The 17,939-nt window shown below is 30.2% G+C and overlaps 2 protein-coding genes across 3 annotated transcripts; one reads left to right on the top strand and one right to left on the bottom strand.

Moving 5' to 3' along the window:
- Positions 1–5: 5 nt before the first annotated feature.
- On the bottom strand, positions 6–863 carry LOC113366592 (ankyrin repeat domain-containing protein 13C-like; the record flags this gene model as incomplete). Its single annotated transcript, XM_026608224.1, is given in 2 exon segments — positions 6–46; positions 49–863. Coding segments are annotated over 2 exon segments (720 nt in total), but the record flags the coding sequence as incomplete, so codon positions are not given.
- Positions 864–6,708: 5,845 nt separating this feature from the next.
- On the top strand, positions 6,709–17,665 carry LOC113366589. Of its 2 annotated transcripts, XM_026608220.1 has the most exons (9): positions 6,709–6,844; positions 6,916–7,169; positions 7,429–8,170; positions 8,824–9,036; positions 9,118–9,248; positions 11,195–12,260; positions 12,328–12,550; positions 14,490–14,632; positions 17,376–17,665. In XM_026608220.1, the coding sequence occupies exons 2-7, from the start codon at positions 6,917–6,919 to the stop codon at positions 12,437–12,439; spliced, it is 2,517 nt and encodes an 838-aa protein (XP_026464005.1). In that variant the 5' UTR covers positions 6,709–6,844; position 6,916; the 3' UTR covers positions 12,440–12,550; positions 14,490–14,632; positions 17,376–17,665. The 2 variants fall into 2 exon arrangements, with proteins under 2 accessions (XP_026464005.1, XP_026464006.1); XM_026608221.1 differs by lacking the exons at positions 12,328–12,550; positions 14,490–14,632; positions 17,376–17,665 and having other exon boundaries at positions 11,195–11,952; positions 12,035–12,169.
- Positions 17,666–17,939: the final 274 nt, after the last annotated feature.

The following is a 17,939-nucleotide window of genomic DNA, read 5'->3' as shown; positions in this document are numbered from 1 at the left end:
CGAAAAAACCACCCTGATTGCGCTCGGGTAAATGTAATACCTTTGTAGACATCTGTGCCGCTATAATGTCATTCGACATAAGCACATCTACTTCGTCTTCTATATCTAATTCAGAATCTTCATATCTAACTTTCTGATAGACTTGAGATTTATTATCTATGACGGTCAAAGATTCGCCTGGAGGTTTATCACCCTGAAAGATAAAAGTTATATCCCCCCTTTCCCATTTCATTTCTGAAAAGTCTACTAATGTTGTGTCTAGTCTTATTTTTGATCCAGACTTATGTATCTTACAAATATCAGATGGCAGTATCCTAGATACTAAAGGCACCCAAGACTGGAAATCCCATTTTAATTCCATATAAAAATCTTGTATCTTTGTTAGTGCAGCTACTAAATTTGGTCTACGTATATCCATTTGCTCTCGTGATTGCTGACTCAATTTTCTCACTAAGGAGGATATTGTTTGCCTGTCACCATAACTGATGGCCTCAGCTAGGGGACTCCATCCTTGTAAATTTTTCACTTTGACAGGTGCACCATGAGCTAATAATATATGAACACATTCCTTTTTGCCTAACATAACTGCCAGATGTAAGGGCGTATTTCCGTGTTTATCTTTTTTTCCAACATCATGAATGCAAAGCAATCCTGAAAGTTTTCTTATATCTCCACTGAAAATACATTGATGTAAAGGAAAACAATTGCCAGTATCCGCCATTTTCATGTCTTTATTTTGTAATTATTATTAATGAATGTTCATCTTGCTTGCAATATGTTATTAAATGTGTGATAAATGTCAATAATGTATTGATAAAGCTTATAGTTTTGATTGTACATTGAATGTTACTCAATTGGTAGCAAATTATTTGTTTAAACATAACCTCTAACAAGCGTCATTTATCGCTCGTAAGAATGTCAACTTTCTTGCATTCGTACTGCCTTTTGTAGCGATGCGGAAAAATTAGTTACTACAACGATTTAAATCAAATAAGCTGTTTTGCCAGTTGAGTGTTGACAAAAAACAACACATGTTTTAGCAGAGCCCTGCGCAAAATATAATAATAATCATCATAGATAAATAAGCATATATAATCATTTACCTTGTGGAAGATTTTCTTCTATCTGCTGCTTCTCTGCTTATTCTAATGCTTATATAATACCTTTATTGAATATTTGACTTTCAGGTAATTGGATTCCAAAAAGTAAAACTAAACGAGGAACGGAAGATTTGAAGGGTAATGCAAAATTGCAAACCCAAGCAAAAGATCTCGTCTCAGCTCTGATCTTATAAAAAACTAGTGGTGTGTATGGCATCATGCCTTAAGGCAAATTGCAGGAACTTCCCGTACCGTAACGAAATGATCGAGGAATATTAAATGTTTTCAAATAGATTTATAAATACATACTGTAACATTGTCTAATATTTATAAGAATTATATAAACTGAATTGCAAAGCTGAAATTATTTGTTTAAAGTATATTAAAACTTAAGTCAGAATTACAATTAAAATCTGAATTATTTTCGATACACAAAAAAACATATTTTTTGAAAAAAAAATTTTTTTTAAATAAAATAGAAACAACGATTTTTTTTCCAAAAGCAATTATTTTGGTAAGACAAGTAGAAAGTTCTTTGAATCATTCAAATCGGACGCTTAATTCTCTCAAAAACTGCAATTTTTTGCACATTTGGCTTTGTATCTCCGAAACCGCTGGACCTGCCTTTGCCAAAAACTAATCACCACTTCTCCCCGTCATTACGAATTGAATGTTTTTTGGATCATTCAAATTCGATGCTCCGATCTCTCAAAAACTCGATTTCGATTTTCTGCATTCTTTGCTCAGTATCTCCGAAACGACTGGACTTGCCTTTGCCAAAAACTAATCAGCACATCTCCCTATCAATAGGAATCGAATGGGTTTTGAACCATTCCAATCGGTTGATCCGTGCGCCCTAAAAATTGTATTCATACATACATATACACACACACGCACACACATTCATTTTTTTCTGAGGTATGCCAAAATGTTCAGAAACTTTCAAAACGTGAGGAAATGTAAAAATTTTCAATTTCGATTTTTGGACGATTATAATAACTTACCCTACGGGAAGTTAATAAAGAGATTATCTCTAGCGTAGCAATGAGTAAGCTAAAGGATGTTGTTAAAGGTGATAAATCTTCAGCTGTTGAGAAATAGGTCAAGGCTCACCTTGTAACAGTAGAGGGTCTAACCGTTGAGCAATCAGACCTCTTATGTATAATGCGTTTCGTGATGAATCTTGTTGGTCAAGTATAGAGTTAAATCCTGCTAGATTGGTGAAAGAGTTGGCCAGTTTAGATATATTGGATCCATTTGCTATCTATGAAATAACATGTATTGAATGTGTGAAGAGTGAAATTAGGTAACTATTCAACAAGATATTGGAGTCTTTTAAGCTTGATTTATGTCATAAAGGCACGAGTAATGAGAATTGGGAATTGGCTGCCAACGACAAACTTGCAAGGATGACCATCAAGTATTCAGTTGCTGGATTGATGAAAAATCAGATGACCTCAAAGAAAATACAGAAGTAGAAGATAATTTTAATAAGGCTGTTGATTTCAAGTGAAGTAAGGAAGTGGAACACTTTTATAATCTTCTGTCTTCTGAAAAAATAGGAAAATAAGGGCGTAAAAAGTTGCTAGTTTCTGCTATTGCAAAATTATCTCAATTGCAATGTAGCTATAAAGTTGTTGCCATAGATAAAAGAAGAGCATGCTTGCTGCTACCTTAACTACTCGGGCTACCGAATAAGAAAGACAGGGGCCTAGATAAATAAGCATAAAGGCATAAAGGCATAAAGCACAGGGGTGTGATCTATCGTCTTCTTAGTTGCTTAGTAGAGCACGTTTTTTTTCACAAAACTAAGTATGTTATCCAGTATTTGAGCGATGGATGCATATACTCTTCTTTTATCTATGGATGGATGTTCAAGAGCTGATGTGGAGAATATGCTTTCCCCTAGAGGATATGCAATTTTTCATCGCTTTCATTTGTTGTAGTTTTTAAAGATTATGACTTGGAGAACAGGAATGAAGTAAGGTCAGCTATTAGCAGTCTTTGGAAATCTAGTGTATTTAACCAAAATAAAATAAATGTTGTCGGTTCTTTTAAAGATAGGATTGCTTTTGTTGCAATGGAAAATGCAATTTCAAATTTGATTGTAGATCAGGAGAGCAGCAAGGATACTCAAAGTGCTGGCGATGGTGAAAAAGTTGATTTGGTCTTGAGTATTTCAAAGTTTGCTAAAGATTGTTGTTCAGACAAACTCTTTGAATCAATAAAAAATAGGATAGCAAATAGTTTAGACAAAACAAGAGATTCTAAGATAATAGTTGCAACTAGCTCATTTAATTTAATAGAAGAGTTGTGCCAATCGGCATAGTGCAGAAGAGAAGCAGCAGGTAGAAGAAAATCTTCTACAAGAATTGCAGGAAGGTGAGGATCTGGACTGGAAAGAGCATAAAATATTTTGATTTGGAGAGGAATATAGGCATTTTGATGATAGGGCATATTTCTCTCCACGTGATGAATATGAAGCACCAGTTTTTTACGAAATTAACCCAATAAGAGCACCAGGTGAATTTTTAGACCTGATGAGTTGGCAAATTATAACGCAGGAGAAGTGCGTACTAATGTTAAAAGGATTTTGCAATACATTGTTGATATACATGATGAACATGAAGGTAGCTTAGTGTTCGGTGCAGAGTCTGATTACCACAGTTTTCTGTGTGGTTTTTCAGTAAATTTTAGATACCATTCTGTGACGAATGTACATATTCGTCAGTAGCATACGGTACACCACAATAATTGCATTGAACTTTGTAATCTCTAACACCATTACTTTGAAAAAAATCATAAATGGCAGCATAACTATCAGCAGCATCATTTATGTAATCTACTACCCACTCCATAAAACCTTTTAATTTATTATATCACAAGAAATTACATCTATCAATAGAAAGACTTTTTTTGATATCAAGTAAATCATGAATTGCCAAACGATATTAAGATGACCAATGATGACGATAAATTTAAAAGAAATATAAAGAAATATTATAAGGAAATTGAAGACAAAGAAGACTGAAGAGTTATATAAAGATAGAGATATTTTAATTATAATAGATATTATATTAATCAAGGCTTATAAAAATTATTTCTTTTATCATTAAATTTAAGATAATTAAAATAATGCCTTTACTTATCTATGCGTTTCTCTCTCCTGATTTTCACGTTCAGAAGGGATACTTAAAGGATCCTCCGCTCAGACGTGATGGCGCTGCTTTTGGCATTCAAATTAATGGCGCTTTTTTTTATTGTTATTATTATTTTAATAATTTTTACAACTGTCCTGAAACGGACAAAAGGTTAAAATATTTGACAAAAAATTTGACATAAAACTGAAGGCGTTGGCAAAATACAAATCATCTGACCATTGCCAGTGATTTGTCGAAGGTCTTATCTATTGTTGATTAGTGCAGAAGAAATTTTCTTTTCAATCGGTCCCTGGTAGAGTTGTTCTGAATTTTTCTGGCAAGCAAGTTCGGGTGATCAGCTAGGCGATTTCTATATTTGTGTGAGTAAGCGATTATTTCATCCTTAACTGTGCTAGTGCCTGTGTCTTTGTGTATTAACCAGTTTGGAACATACTTTGGTGCTTTCAAAATTTCTTTTAATAACTTGTTTTGAAATCTTTGAATTATTAAAGCATTTGAGTTGGAAGTTGATCTCCATAGCTGTATGCCGTATGTCCAAATTGGTTTAATGGTGGCGGTATAGAAGTAAATTTTATTATGCGTGTAAAGTTTTGATTTTCGTCCGAGGAGCCAATAATATCTTCTTCTGGTTTCTTCAAGCTGCTTCCTCTTTTTCTTAATGTGTTCTTTCTAGAGGTTAGTCTCTAATGCAGGTGTAAACCTAGATATTTGACTGTATCTGTTTGATCCATAATTTCTCACTGCAGGACAAGTCCCTTTCCAAAGAGTGAAAGTGATGTGTTTTGACTTGCTGCTGTTAACTTCTATTCTCCACAAGCTTAACCATTTTTGTATCACGTCAAGATGATCTTGCAGCATTTTTTATGTGATTATGGGATCTTCATGTGTTGCCAGTATGCCTGTGTCGTCTGCATTTGTCGCTGTCAAAATGTCATCTTTCTGTGGTAGGTCCGCAGTGTATATGAGGTATAATAGTGGCCCAATGACAATAACCCTACCTTGAGGCACTCCCGATCTGACAGGATGTAATGAGGATGTTTCATCCCTTACACTAACGAAGTCCTACCTTATCAAATGCCTGACTAATATCGAGGAAAACAGCTGAACAGTAGTTCTTGTTTTGGTAAGCCTTGTTTATATTGTCGACAATTCTATGAATTTGCTCTGGTGTGCCATGTTTTTTTTTAAATCCAAATTGATGCTCAGGGATAACGTTGCTATCATAAATAAAGGGTTTTATTTTACTAGTTAGGACCTTCTCAAATATTTTGGATAACGTTGGAAGTAAACTAATTGGTCTGTAACTTCGGACTTCATTCGGATTTTTACCAGGTTTCGGAATAATTATGATTTTAGCAATTTTCCATTGATCGGGATATGATTTAGGTCTCATTATACCGTTAAACAGGATTGTTATGAAACGGTAGGCTTTGTAGGGAAGTTCTTTAAGTATGTTAATATTAACGTTGTCAACGCCAGGTGCTTTTGCAGATTTTGCTCTTTGGATTTCATTTGTAATTTCTGGAACTTTGATTATGGTGTTTGATGAAAAATTTGACTGAACTTCTTTCAAAGAATCAAAAATAAATGTTTCTTCTTGTTCCGTGGATTTTGAAGAATTTGGCGTAAAAACTTCCTTGAAGTAAGTCGAGAAATATTCTGCTTTTTCTAAATCACTGCGTGCCCATCCGGTTTTCTAATTGGAGGTATAGTGATATGTTAATTGATGTAATTTCTTATTATTATAGCAGTTCCATAGCAGTGACATGCATGAATCAATGTGGATTTCAGATTGCTACCGCCGCTCGGTGTCGCTCGGTGTTTACTGGGAATAAATATACAGTCAAATCGAAATATAAATCAACAAACATACTGCCGGTTTAATCTACTAGAATAACTTCTACCCTTTTCAACTTATTATTGTCATAAGGCCGACATCGCTGGCTCTAGATGGACAGGAGCACGAATGAAAATTTTTATCAAGTGATTTTATTTTATTTTTTGTACATGTTTATTTTTATTTATCTACGTATGCGTCTATTTATTCTCAGTAAACACCGTGTGATGTGAGCGTCGGCAGCAACCCGAAATCTACAAGCGTGCCTTCAGCGCTATGACACCCATATATACAATTACAATGTAATCAATGTGGATTTCAGATTACTACCGCCGCTCGGTGTTTACTGGGTTATATTTGCAAATTTTTATACTCATTTTATACCTACTCTTCTCAAAACCATAGAATATAAATATTTCAGAAATAAAAATATTTTCAGAAATCAAAATACCTAGCATAGAAATGTTTATTTATTTATAACTCAAAACCATAGATAAATAAGCATAAAAGCTCAAAACTATAGATGAATAGAAGCAAACTTTTATCGGAGTGAACGTGGCTCATTTGTCATGTCAGAACAGTGAAGTTATTATAATAATAAACATTAACAAAAGATATTCCAAAACAGTTGAAGATAAGAAAGAGATAATGCTAATTAATAAACTAATTTTTTTTATGTTGTCGAATAGAATATTGTAGTATATTTTTGTATCGAATAGAAGTATTAGAAACTCATAATTACTGAAGTATATTTTTTCTGTTACATTTAAAATGTTATTTGCACATTGAATATAAGTTGATATTTTTTCCTTTGCAGCATGGATATAACAACAAAGCTTATTCAGGATATTCGGAATCTGGATAACACCATTACATTATTTCATGATAAGTATAACGCTGACAAAACTATTTTCAATAATGAATTGCGGCATAACTTACAACAGTTTTCTGAGAAATTGAAATCACTTGAGCAGATTTGGTGTAAAGATGTTACAGCTGAATTGAATGATTTTACCAATTTAAGTATATCCAATACCAGTTCAGTGAATGGTTTAGAATGTAGTAAGTCTAGTAAGTGTATAATAACATATATCTCAAAATGCATATATTTTAAGTTTATTTAATCAATCGAAATAAATTCTATTGTTCTAAGATGAAATAAGTTGATGTTTTAAATTTATCATAATTTGTTCCTTGCTATATTACAGCTTTGTTATTGTTATGTTCATATGTTATGTTCATGTTCATATTGTCGGGTCTCACTAACCTTACTTATTGTAATGAAGCACATTCTTTATAATTTATTCTTTATCACAATATTTTTTTTTAGCTCTTCAACAAATTAAGCAAGAATATCCAAGCTTTACTGAGAAGGAATATTTTAATCTAACCAATTTGCATTATTTCAATGGGTCAGCAATAATAAAAAACTTCAATTTTGGTTATACATGTTTGATTTGCAGACAAGAATCTCCAAATGAGCAAAGTCTATTTGATCATATTAAAACACAAAGACATCTGGCAAATATATCAGATCATTTTAAAATTGCATCTTTGAATGTCTTTTCTAAATTCTGGACAAATCAAAGAAGTGATTATAGAAATAAATACATTACTTGGCCACATTCTATGACTGAAATCTATTGTTCGGCATGCAGCCTGGTGTTGCCTTTCGATACTTTACATGGAAATGGACATTTTTTATTTGACAGTCATAGATCATCGAGATTGTATAATGATCTTTTAAATGATATTGCAAAATGGAATAGGTTGAAAACTAATGAGTTGACATTGCAAGATAAAGATGTTTGTAAGTTTTCCAATTATATATCAGATAACCAAGATATATTGAAACTAGGCTATTTAGAAAAAAAGCTTCTGGAAAAAAACTATCCAAGAAGAATTTTGAATAAATTATCTTTATTCCATAAAAAACATTTGATCCAAGAAATTAGAAAAGAGAAAATAGAAAAAGGGATAAAATCCCAACAGGATTGCAATGACACTGCTACTAATTCCAAAATGGAAATTAATTTGGTTAATAATGAATCCAGCAGAGATACTATTTTACAGTAAGCATGTCTTGTTATTCTTTATAATTTATATGTGGAAATGGTTATATAATATAGATATTTGTTTGATTGTCTAGAAAGTTTTTGTTTATAATGTTCTGAAAATTCTAGTTCTAATGAAATCACATGGATTATTATTTTCTATAATTTAAGAATGCAAGATGGAATCTTAATTTAACCTTTTCCTTCTAACACTTGCTAACTGTAAAGCTTAAATTTATCGTAGTATGCACTTTGAACTTTCTGTCTTCCTTGTCATTCCTTCAATTTAATCAGTGTGAATTATTTTGCATATTTTATGTTGAGAATCTTTTATATTTCTTTAGTTTAAGAATGCTAGATGGATTATTAATTTAACCATTACTCAATAACACTTGCTAACTGTAAAGCTTACAATCATTTCAATATGCACTTCGAACTTTCTGTATTCCTTGTAATTCTTTCCAATTTTTAGTGTGAATTATTTTTCATATTTTATGTTGAGAAGCTTTTAAGAGATGTGGATCGCTTACTTAAGAATAGTTTAGCTTGACTTGATCAAATTACTTCCATTACTTTCAAAGTTATGTTGTTAATATCCATAGCTGTGATGGTATAGTCTAAATTTTTTTCATACAGGAGAAATGTTCAGTTTTCTAATTTTTATATTTTAGGATATATAATCAGCATTATTATTGCCTGACGTGCAATAAGTTTTTACAGTTTTGCAATGTATTGGATCATTCTTCATCAAAACGACATACAAATACATTCACCTCTCTAAATTTGAAAATCAATGATATCTTTTGCTGTCTGTTTTGTAAGCGGATTTTTTATGAAGCTCCAGCATTTAGGGCTCATGCAGATTCACAATTTCATAAAAATTTGTGAGTAGATCTGAATGTTATAGAAATATTTGTATTTTATTGATTGTTAGTTTTAATACAGGTTCATATTTATATATTTAGAAACTTTATTGAAAAAGAATGCCCAATATGCAAAATAAAACTGTTTGGATCTTTGGCTGATATAAACATGCATGAACATTTCAACATTGTACCAGCATGCAATCAAGTTTGCAAAACAAAAGAAGAAAATGGTATGTTTTAAAGTAATTTGTTTTATTATACTACAGTTCAGTATAAACGATTTCTGTAGTCTTATTTTTTTGGAACATATTTAAAATTGATAATTTCTATTCAATTAGTAATGAAAATGAGTGGCATATTTCATAAACAAATGTGATAGAAAGATTTATTTTCTAATATCTTAGTTATTACATAATGAATCAATTATTAGTCGATCATTATGTATTAATCTAATTCAAAAAATTTTGCCAAATGTGGATTTTTTCAAGAAAATTTTCAATCCGCAAATATAAACTATTTTCAAATAGTTTCACTTTCTCCTTCTGGTATCTTAACAATGTAAATATTTTTTAATCGCCCTCATTTTTTTTTGCGATTTTACCACAAAAGTTTATTAAAACGTGAACTTTTTCAATTAATTAATATATTCAATATGCTTAGTACTGTTTTAATTTCATTATTGTTTTCCACTGGCCTCGATAGTATAGCTGCGGCACTGCTACGCTCCTAACCATTTTGCTTTTCGTCATCACTATTACCATTAAATTAAAAAAAATAAGATATTATATATAATAGAATTAAATATTTTTGAACTATTTTCTAAAAAAATATTCAAGTTTATTGCAAATATACATTGTTTTTAAATTGAAAGATATCTGCATAGAAAAAATTAAATAAAATATATTCAGTAGGTTTTAATAAAAGCCACAGCAAAGTGTGGCCGGGCATGCTCTTATTTTATCTATGAGTAAAACTATAAATTTAAATTTGTTTTTGTCATAAACACAATCAAGGGTATAAAAATCGAACTATAAAATAAATAGCCAAAGTTTTTGTTTACATAATTTCTCATATTTGAAGGGTTTTAAAATTAACAATGAATTTACCTAACCAAAGTATTAACGAATTTGAAAAGACAGAAATCTGAAATAAGCAAATGGAATTTAAATGCTATGTTTGATTAAACAATTTGTAGAATATTCAAAAAAACTATAGGTTTTTAAACATATATATGAGTATTTTATTAAGCGAATGTTGCCTTACAATTGTTAAAAATTTTTAAAAATATGTTCAGCATTGAGATTATAATCTCAGTTCTAGGGAAATTAGTTAACAAAATATAACTATTTATATTTGAACATTGTGTGTTTGTTGTTGAAGTTATGTTAACATAATTAATAGCATTGAGATTATAATCTCAATGCTAAACATATTTTTAAAAAATCTCTTCTGGCAATGATGTAATATATTACTATTTATATTTGAACATTGTGTGTTTGTTGTTGAAGATATGTTAACATAATTGATGGCACAGGATCACAAAATAAAAAATGTTGTCTGTATTGGAGGTGCGACATATGTTTCATATTTTTTACTGCTGAACATGAATCTAAAATGGGGGGTTAAACTGAAGAAAAACGACAAAACTCCGGCCTAGGAATTTTTTTACATAATAATTAAAATCTTAAAATTTCTATAGTTTTCTTGCTAATGAGATGAATTTCTGCAATGCTTTTTCATCTCTGTTGACTATCTGTTTGCAAATTGCTGCAGTAATTTCCAATCATATTTATTCCCCATTGCCTCTAGGCAATCTGAAAACATATCTATATAATATTTTTTAAAAATATGTTTGCAAATTATGCTACAACAGGATTCTCAACAGAGATTTAAAAAAAGCATTGCAGAAATCTGTTGTCCATGTCATTTTAAAGAAAAAATGGGTCAGAATACGAAATTATAGGTTTTTAATTATCATGTAGAGAAAATTCTAGATCCGTTTCAGTTTTGACTCTGTATTCGTGTTCAACAGCAGAAAATATATGTCGCACACACAATACAGACAACTTTTTTTATTTTTTGGATCTGTGTAATAGATCATTTCTAGTATTACAATTTAATTTATATTTCATTATTGCAGTCTTTTTTCATATAAATGTAACTTTAACAATTTCAGTTGTTAATTCTGATTTATCAATTGAGATAAACGCACTGGAAATGGAAATGAATGCACTGCATCCCATGAATAGTCTGGCTATATATAATACAAATATTTACTTTAATTGCCTTCTGTGTAGAGTTCATATACCAAAAAGAGAGCAAGTTTGGACACATTTAAAAGGAGTAAAACACAGAAACGAAATAACAAAGAAAGACAAACTGAATATGTTAAATTCTTTTATCAATTTAATTAGTTTGTTCCTGAAAGAAGACATTGACTATAATATCTATTCTAATAGAGATTTTATATTTCCTTGTACTGATAAAACTGTTTATTGCAAGGCTTGCCATCAAGTAATACCAGCACAATTAAATAAAATGAATTTACATTTTGAATCACCTGCTCATATTGACTTTTGCAACCTTCTTACTGTCAATGCATTAGGCCAAAAGAAATGTAGTGCAATTCCTACTGGTGGTCATTTTTTAAAAAATATTATAAATAAAGCATTCAAAGTAATACCACAAGAAATCAAATCAAATCCACTTTGGTTATTTGAAACAAAATGCAAATTTTGGGAAATTCCAACATGTGCGAAGGTTAGTAGTACAAAAATTGACATATTTGATTGTGACCCTGATTTAAAATCGAATACTGAGCATAAAAGTACTCCGTTGACACAATCAGCTAGCAATTTTCAAACAAAACTTGATTTGAAAACTTCTGAAATTAATTATCCAAGCGGCGAAGAAACTATTATGGAACTGGGTGATGTAAGTGAGAAAACAAAAATTGAACCTGTCTGTGCGGAACAGACAACTTCTTTTGGTACTAATAATGATAACAATTTACTAGATAATAATATAGTTAATGAAGAAAACATTCACATAAAAGATAATTCAAGTAATCAAGATTTATCACATACTCCGGATAATGTGGGTAACACAGATATCACCACAAGTATTCAAAACATGTGTTCAAAGAGTTCTTTAGATAAAGAACCTAATTTATTTAAAGAATGCATTCTAAATTCATGGGAACTAGTAGAAAAAGAAAATAAATACAACAAAGTTTTTTTTAGGTAAGTGTATATTGTTATTACCATAAAATATGTTTTATATGTTTTCAATATGTTTAATTATTTTCAGAATTACGCATAGCAATAAATATTTATGTACTATTTGTGAACATGATATTGATGTTTGCAATGATGCTACTTCTATAAAATCTCATTTAACGAGCTCCATTCATAAAAAATAATTTATCATTAGTAGATGTGTCACATAGATATTATTGTCATCCATGCAATTTTATAATGCAAGATGAAATTTGGTATGAAGTTCACAAATTACATTCATGGCACAATGAAAGGTATGATCTACTTGTTGAGTTACTTAGATATATTTAGAATTAGGGCTCGAAAATTTCAAAACTTCCAAGGATATGTCTTAACTTTTATATCTATTAAATAGAAGAGAATACTTATTTCCATCACGTAATATAACTGCACAAATTTAATAATATTTATTGTACTATATGGATTTTTGGGTTTTGTTTACTACTTTATTTAAATTTTATTTTGATTATATTTATTAACTTCCCGTAGGGTAAGTTATAGTAATCGCAAAAAAATCGAAAATGAAAATTTTTATATATCTTTACGTTTCAGAGGTTTCTGAATATTTTGGCATACCTTAGAAAAAATGAATGTGTGTGTGTGTGTGCCTAGTATGTATGTGTGTGCGGATACAAATTTTCGTCGACGATTTCGGGAACACGGATGAAGCAATTTGAATAATTTAAAAAACATTCGATCCGTATTGATAAGGAGACGTGCTGATTAGTTTTTGGCGGAGGTAGGTCTAGCCGTTCCGAAGATATGGGGCAAAAAGTGCCAAAAACGGTACCTCAGTTTTTAATAGAACGGAGCGTCCGATTTTAATAACTCAAAAAACATTTTACTTGTATTGACAAGATGAAGATTTGGTCAAATTTTTATAAGGGCAGGTTTAGCGGTTTCGGAGATATAACGAAAAAAGTAAAAAAAATGCCATTTGGCGGTCAAAAATGATCATTAGACATATGCACATCAATTATCAGATATTTTATAGAGATTTTAACAATAAGTATAAATTTTGTTTACATTCCTATGAGTTCCGTACCAATGTTTGCCCGTTAGACAGCGACGCGGCGCTTACGCGCTTTATATTTTGTCTCTATGCATTTAAAGCAGTACGATTAACATTTTTGAAAAAATTTACTTTGAAAAAATAAGATTTTTGAGAAACTATAAATTGGACAAAAAATTATTTTTTTTGAAAAAATTTTTTTTCTAAGAAAAAAAAAATTTTAATTTTTTTTTTTGAAAAAAAAACATTTTTTTTCTTTATTTTGACATATTGTGGAAGATCTGAATTTTTTTTCAAAGCAATCGTACTGCTTTAACTGCATAGGGACAAAATATAAAGCGCGTAAGCGCCGCGTCGCTGTCTAACGCATAAGCATTGGTACGGAACCCATAGGAATTTTAACAAAATGTATACTTATTGTTAAAATTTCTATAAAATATCTGATAATTTGATGTGCATATGTCTAATGATCATTTTTGACCGCCAAATGGCTCATTTTTTTACTTTTTCCTCCAATATCTCCGAAACCGCTAGACCTACCTTCATGAAAATTTTTTTGAATTATTCAAATCGGACGCTCCGTTCTCTTAAAAACTGAGTTACCGTTTTCGGCACTTTTTGCCCCGTATCTTCGGAACGGCTAGACCTGCCTTCGCCAAAAACTAATCAGCACGTCTCCTTATCAATACGAATCGAATGTTTTTTGAACTATTCAAATCGGTTGATCCGTGTTCCCGAAATCGTCGACGAAAATTTGTATCCGCACATACATACACACACGTACATACATACATACACACACACACACATACATCCATTTTTTCTAAGGTATGCCAAAATGTTCAAAAACCTTTGAAACGTAAAGATATATAAAAATTTTCATTTTTGATTTTTTTGCGATTACTATAACTTGCCCTACGGGAAGTTAATAATAGTTGAGCTCATGCTCATTTTGTTTGAATCAATGGTTTAAATGTGTCTGAAATTGTTTCTTTCGCGTTGCTTAAGCTTAATACTGTTAATTACTGTAGATCTATTTGTTGATTCATGTCTTTTATAAATATTTGTCATTTTGATTAGTAATATGAGTTATTTTGGTTTCTAAATAATTGAATAAAATATCATGTAATTAATAAATTATTAATCTGGAATACCAACTGTAATAAGAGTCAAAATTGCAGGCTAATTGATTATCAGAAAACTGCCAATGTTGATTTAGAGTTTGTGGAATCTGAGTGTGAAGATTGTGGAGTAATATCATTTGGGTTTGAAGAAATGCTACCAGAGCATATACATAGTACATTTAAATTAAAAAATCCATGTGGTAAGAACTTATTTCTATAAACTAACCTAATATATATACATTGATAGTTTTGTCGACGTTGATACATATTTGAAGTATTTTTGCAGCTTTGTCTTTTAATACGACAATTGGGCTGCAAAAATACTTCAATATATAAATTACTTTTTCGTAATTCACGAATGTGCAAACCATAAAGTAATATTTTGAGTTCAGTAATTTTTTCATTAGTGCTACATACATATAAAAAATAGTGATATGGATATATAAATCAATATTGTAGATAAATAGTTTTTGCTTCTCATATTTTTCTTTTTTCATGCTTCATTCTTTTAAAAAAAGTTTATAATCCTTTCCTTTATAAAAAAAAATAATATTCTGTAATCATCATCATTAATATCGTTATTCTATATTTAAATATTGTTCTTGACAGATGAACTTAATGATACCTAGTACCTACTTCCGAAACGTCGTAATTAAACATCTACAAAAAAGGCTTATTGTTTTTTATTTATTGGATTAATTGTTCGGAAAAGAAACTCTTAACAATTTATTAAAAAAAAAACAGGAAATATCAATAAAATATATATATATATACGAGGTCTGTTCAAAAAGTACCCGGAATTACTAATAATTAAATTTCGCGGGTCTGGAGTGTCTGATTGTCAAAATTTTTTTTTTATTGTGTTGGTATACATGCCCCTAAAGTATGATGAAATTTTCAGCTATATTCACTGTTTACTTTGTCTGTGGTAGTCGCTAAGGTTCGACGTGTTTTTCTGAGCTCGGCGATTTTTACAATGGAAGAATTGAAAAGTCAAAGAATTTGTATTAAATTTTGCGTAAAAAATGAAATAAAGTGTTGCAAAGTGCAAAAATTCACCAGATATGGCTCCGTGTGACTTTTTCCTATTCCCAAAGTTGAAGAGACCCATGAAAGGACGGCGGTTTTCCTCGATTGAAGAAAATCGCTGAGAGTGCTCAAGGACATATCAAAAAGTGAATATCAAGGGTGCTTCGAAAATTGGAAAAAACGCTGGCATAAGTGTATTATATCTGGGGGGGACTACTTTGAAGGGGACCACATTAATGTAGACGAATAAATAAATATTTTTTTGAAAAAACGAAAATTCCGGGTACTTTTTGAACAGACCTCGTATATATTCAAAGTCGAACAAAAAATTATCAAGATATATATATATATATATATATATATATATATATATATATATATATATATTAAATGTTAAGGGGGGCGATACATGTAACAAGAAAAAAAAAATCGTTTGTTTTTTTTGCATAAATCGTTACAATAACATCTCAAAAATATGCCTGTAAATATTCAAAACAAAATTATCAATATTTATACAATAAAAACTCATTTAAGTGCCACGCCTCAACTCGACGCTTGAGTGCTATTGTACTCTTATCTGTTTCTGTGTCAAAACTTTAAAACGCGTTTTTCTCAAAACGACATTTTTGAAATTTGCGGGCGGGATAACTCAAAAAGTTCTCAACCGATTCCAATGAAATTTTGCACACATATACTTTACAGTAATAGCTTCTAGTTAAACCTCAAACATTCCAAAAAATTTTCAAAAATTAACCCTTTTACCAAAAAAAAAACCATTGAAAAAAAGGTGAAAAATCGAACTTTTTTTTCTAAGGTGTGCCAATTTACGATTTTGTGACTTTTTTAATTTTTTTTTGGTTTAACTAGAAGATATATGTTTTATGAACACGTACAAACTAATTTTTTTAAATTCAGATCACCGTACGAAAAGTGAGAACGCCCGCAAATTGATGGCGTTTTCCGAGAGGGTCTTGGCAGATTTATTTTTACGGCAGCCATTTAAAAAAAAAATTAAAAAAAATTTTTTTTTGTGTATTTTAATATATAATAAATAACCCTAAAAAAGTTCAAAAAGATTCAATCATTTCTTCCCAGTTTAAAAAGTCCTCAAAAAATGGTAAAAATTAAGGCGATTACATGTATCGCCCCCCTTAAATACGAACAATACAACACTCAGATTTTTAACATACAGTTTATTTGGTAATTACAGATATCGAGACCATGGTATGCCTCATCTTCAGTGTAATTTCAAAAATAGTTACTTATGTACTACACATTCTTTAATATTTTATTTAAATTACGTTTAATTTTTGAAAATACAAAAAACACGAACTATCACTTGCAAAGCTTGACACAGTATTAAAACATGTGAAATATTTTAAACAAATCTTAAGTATCGAGATGAAGAAACAGGATGGGTATTATTATAATAAAATAAATTATTATAATAAAATCAAAAAATGTGAAAACAGATTAATTTATTGAAGAGAACAAGATAAATGAAAAAAAAAATATAAATTATTAATGATGTTTATATAAGAGTCGTGTAAAGTTTTTGTGTCGGTTCTCAGATTTACGCTATTGTTAGTCCGAACTATTAACATTGATTCTGCCATGCTTCGTTTAAATAAGTCTTTTTCATGGAATATAAAATTACACTGAAGAAGGCATACCATGGTCTCGAAACGTCTGTAATTACCAAATAAAGTGTATGTTAAAAATCTGAGTGTTGTATAGTTCATATTTAACATTTAATATTCGTTTCACTCATATCATAAAATATATATATATATATATATATATATATATATATATATCTAATGTATTAGTTATGTACTTTTTACTTTTACTTTTACTGTTACTATTTACTGTTTGTTTCATATTTATAACTTCTCTGATTTATGTTTTATTCAGATCAGGAAAAGGTATCCTGTTCAGACTGCAACAGAAGTATTCCTTTTTCGTCAAATTATGTTGTGATTCACTTGGGAGAAGATACTGAAGATTTTGGTATGCAGTTTTCGAAAGCATTGCAAGAATTAAATCAAAAACGATTTGTTGAATTTGAGTATATAGGAAGTAAGGAAGTGAATCAATCTGGTAGTTTGGTCATTAAATTAGAGTGTTTAGAAGAATATGTAAATGTTGAACTACCCTTGTTAGACAAGATCCATATTGGTATGGACATAGTACAGTTATGGAAATCTGGGGAAGTATATGAAAAAATATGTACCAAAAATTTATAATGCGACTTATCCTATGATTAACTTTACTGTACTTGAATTCGCTAATTTTTATTTAATATTTTTGTATTCTATATAGACAGTAATCTATTATAATTTTGAAATTTAAAATTAAGCATTGTTTTTTTTTTTCAAATTGTAATTACTACTGCAGCTAACAGGAATATTTACATTTAAAAATAAAATATCTCAATCGCTCTGGGCTAAGAGTGATTAATGCTTTTAAAAGTCACCA

The sequence above is a fragment of the Ctenocephalides felis genome, unplaced genomic scaffold (genome assembly GCF_003426905.1).
Source record: "Ctenocephalides felis isolate EL2017-DRISC unplaced genomic scaffold, ASM342690v1 CF-g0.4_SCAFFOLD_01170, whole genome shotgun sequence".
NCBI classification, from domain to species: domain Eukaryota; kingdom Metazoa; phylum Arthropoda; class Insecta; order Siphonaptera; family Pulicidae; genus Ctenocephalides; species Ctenocephalides felis.
This window is presented reverse-complemented; position numbering and strand designations above follow the sequence as displayed.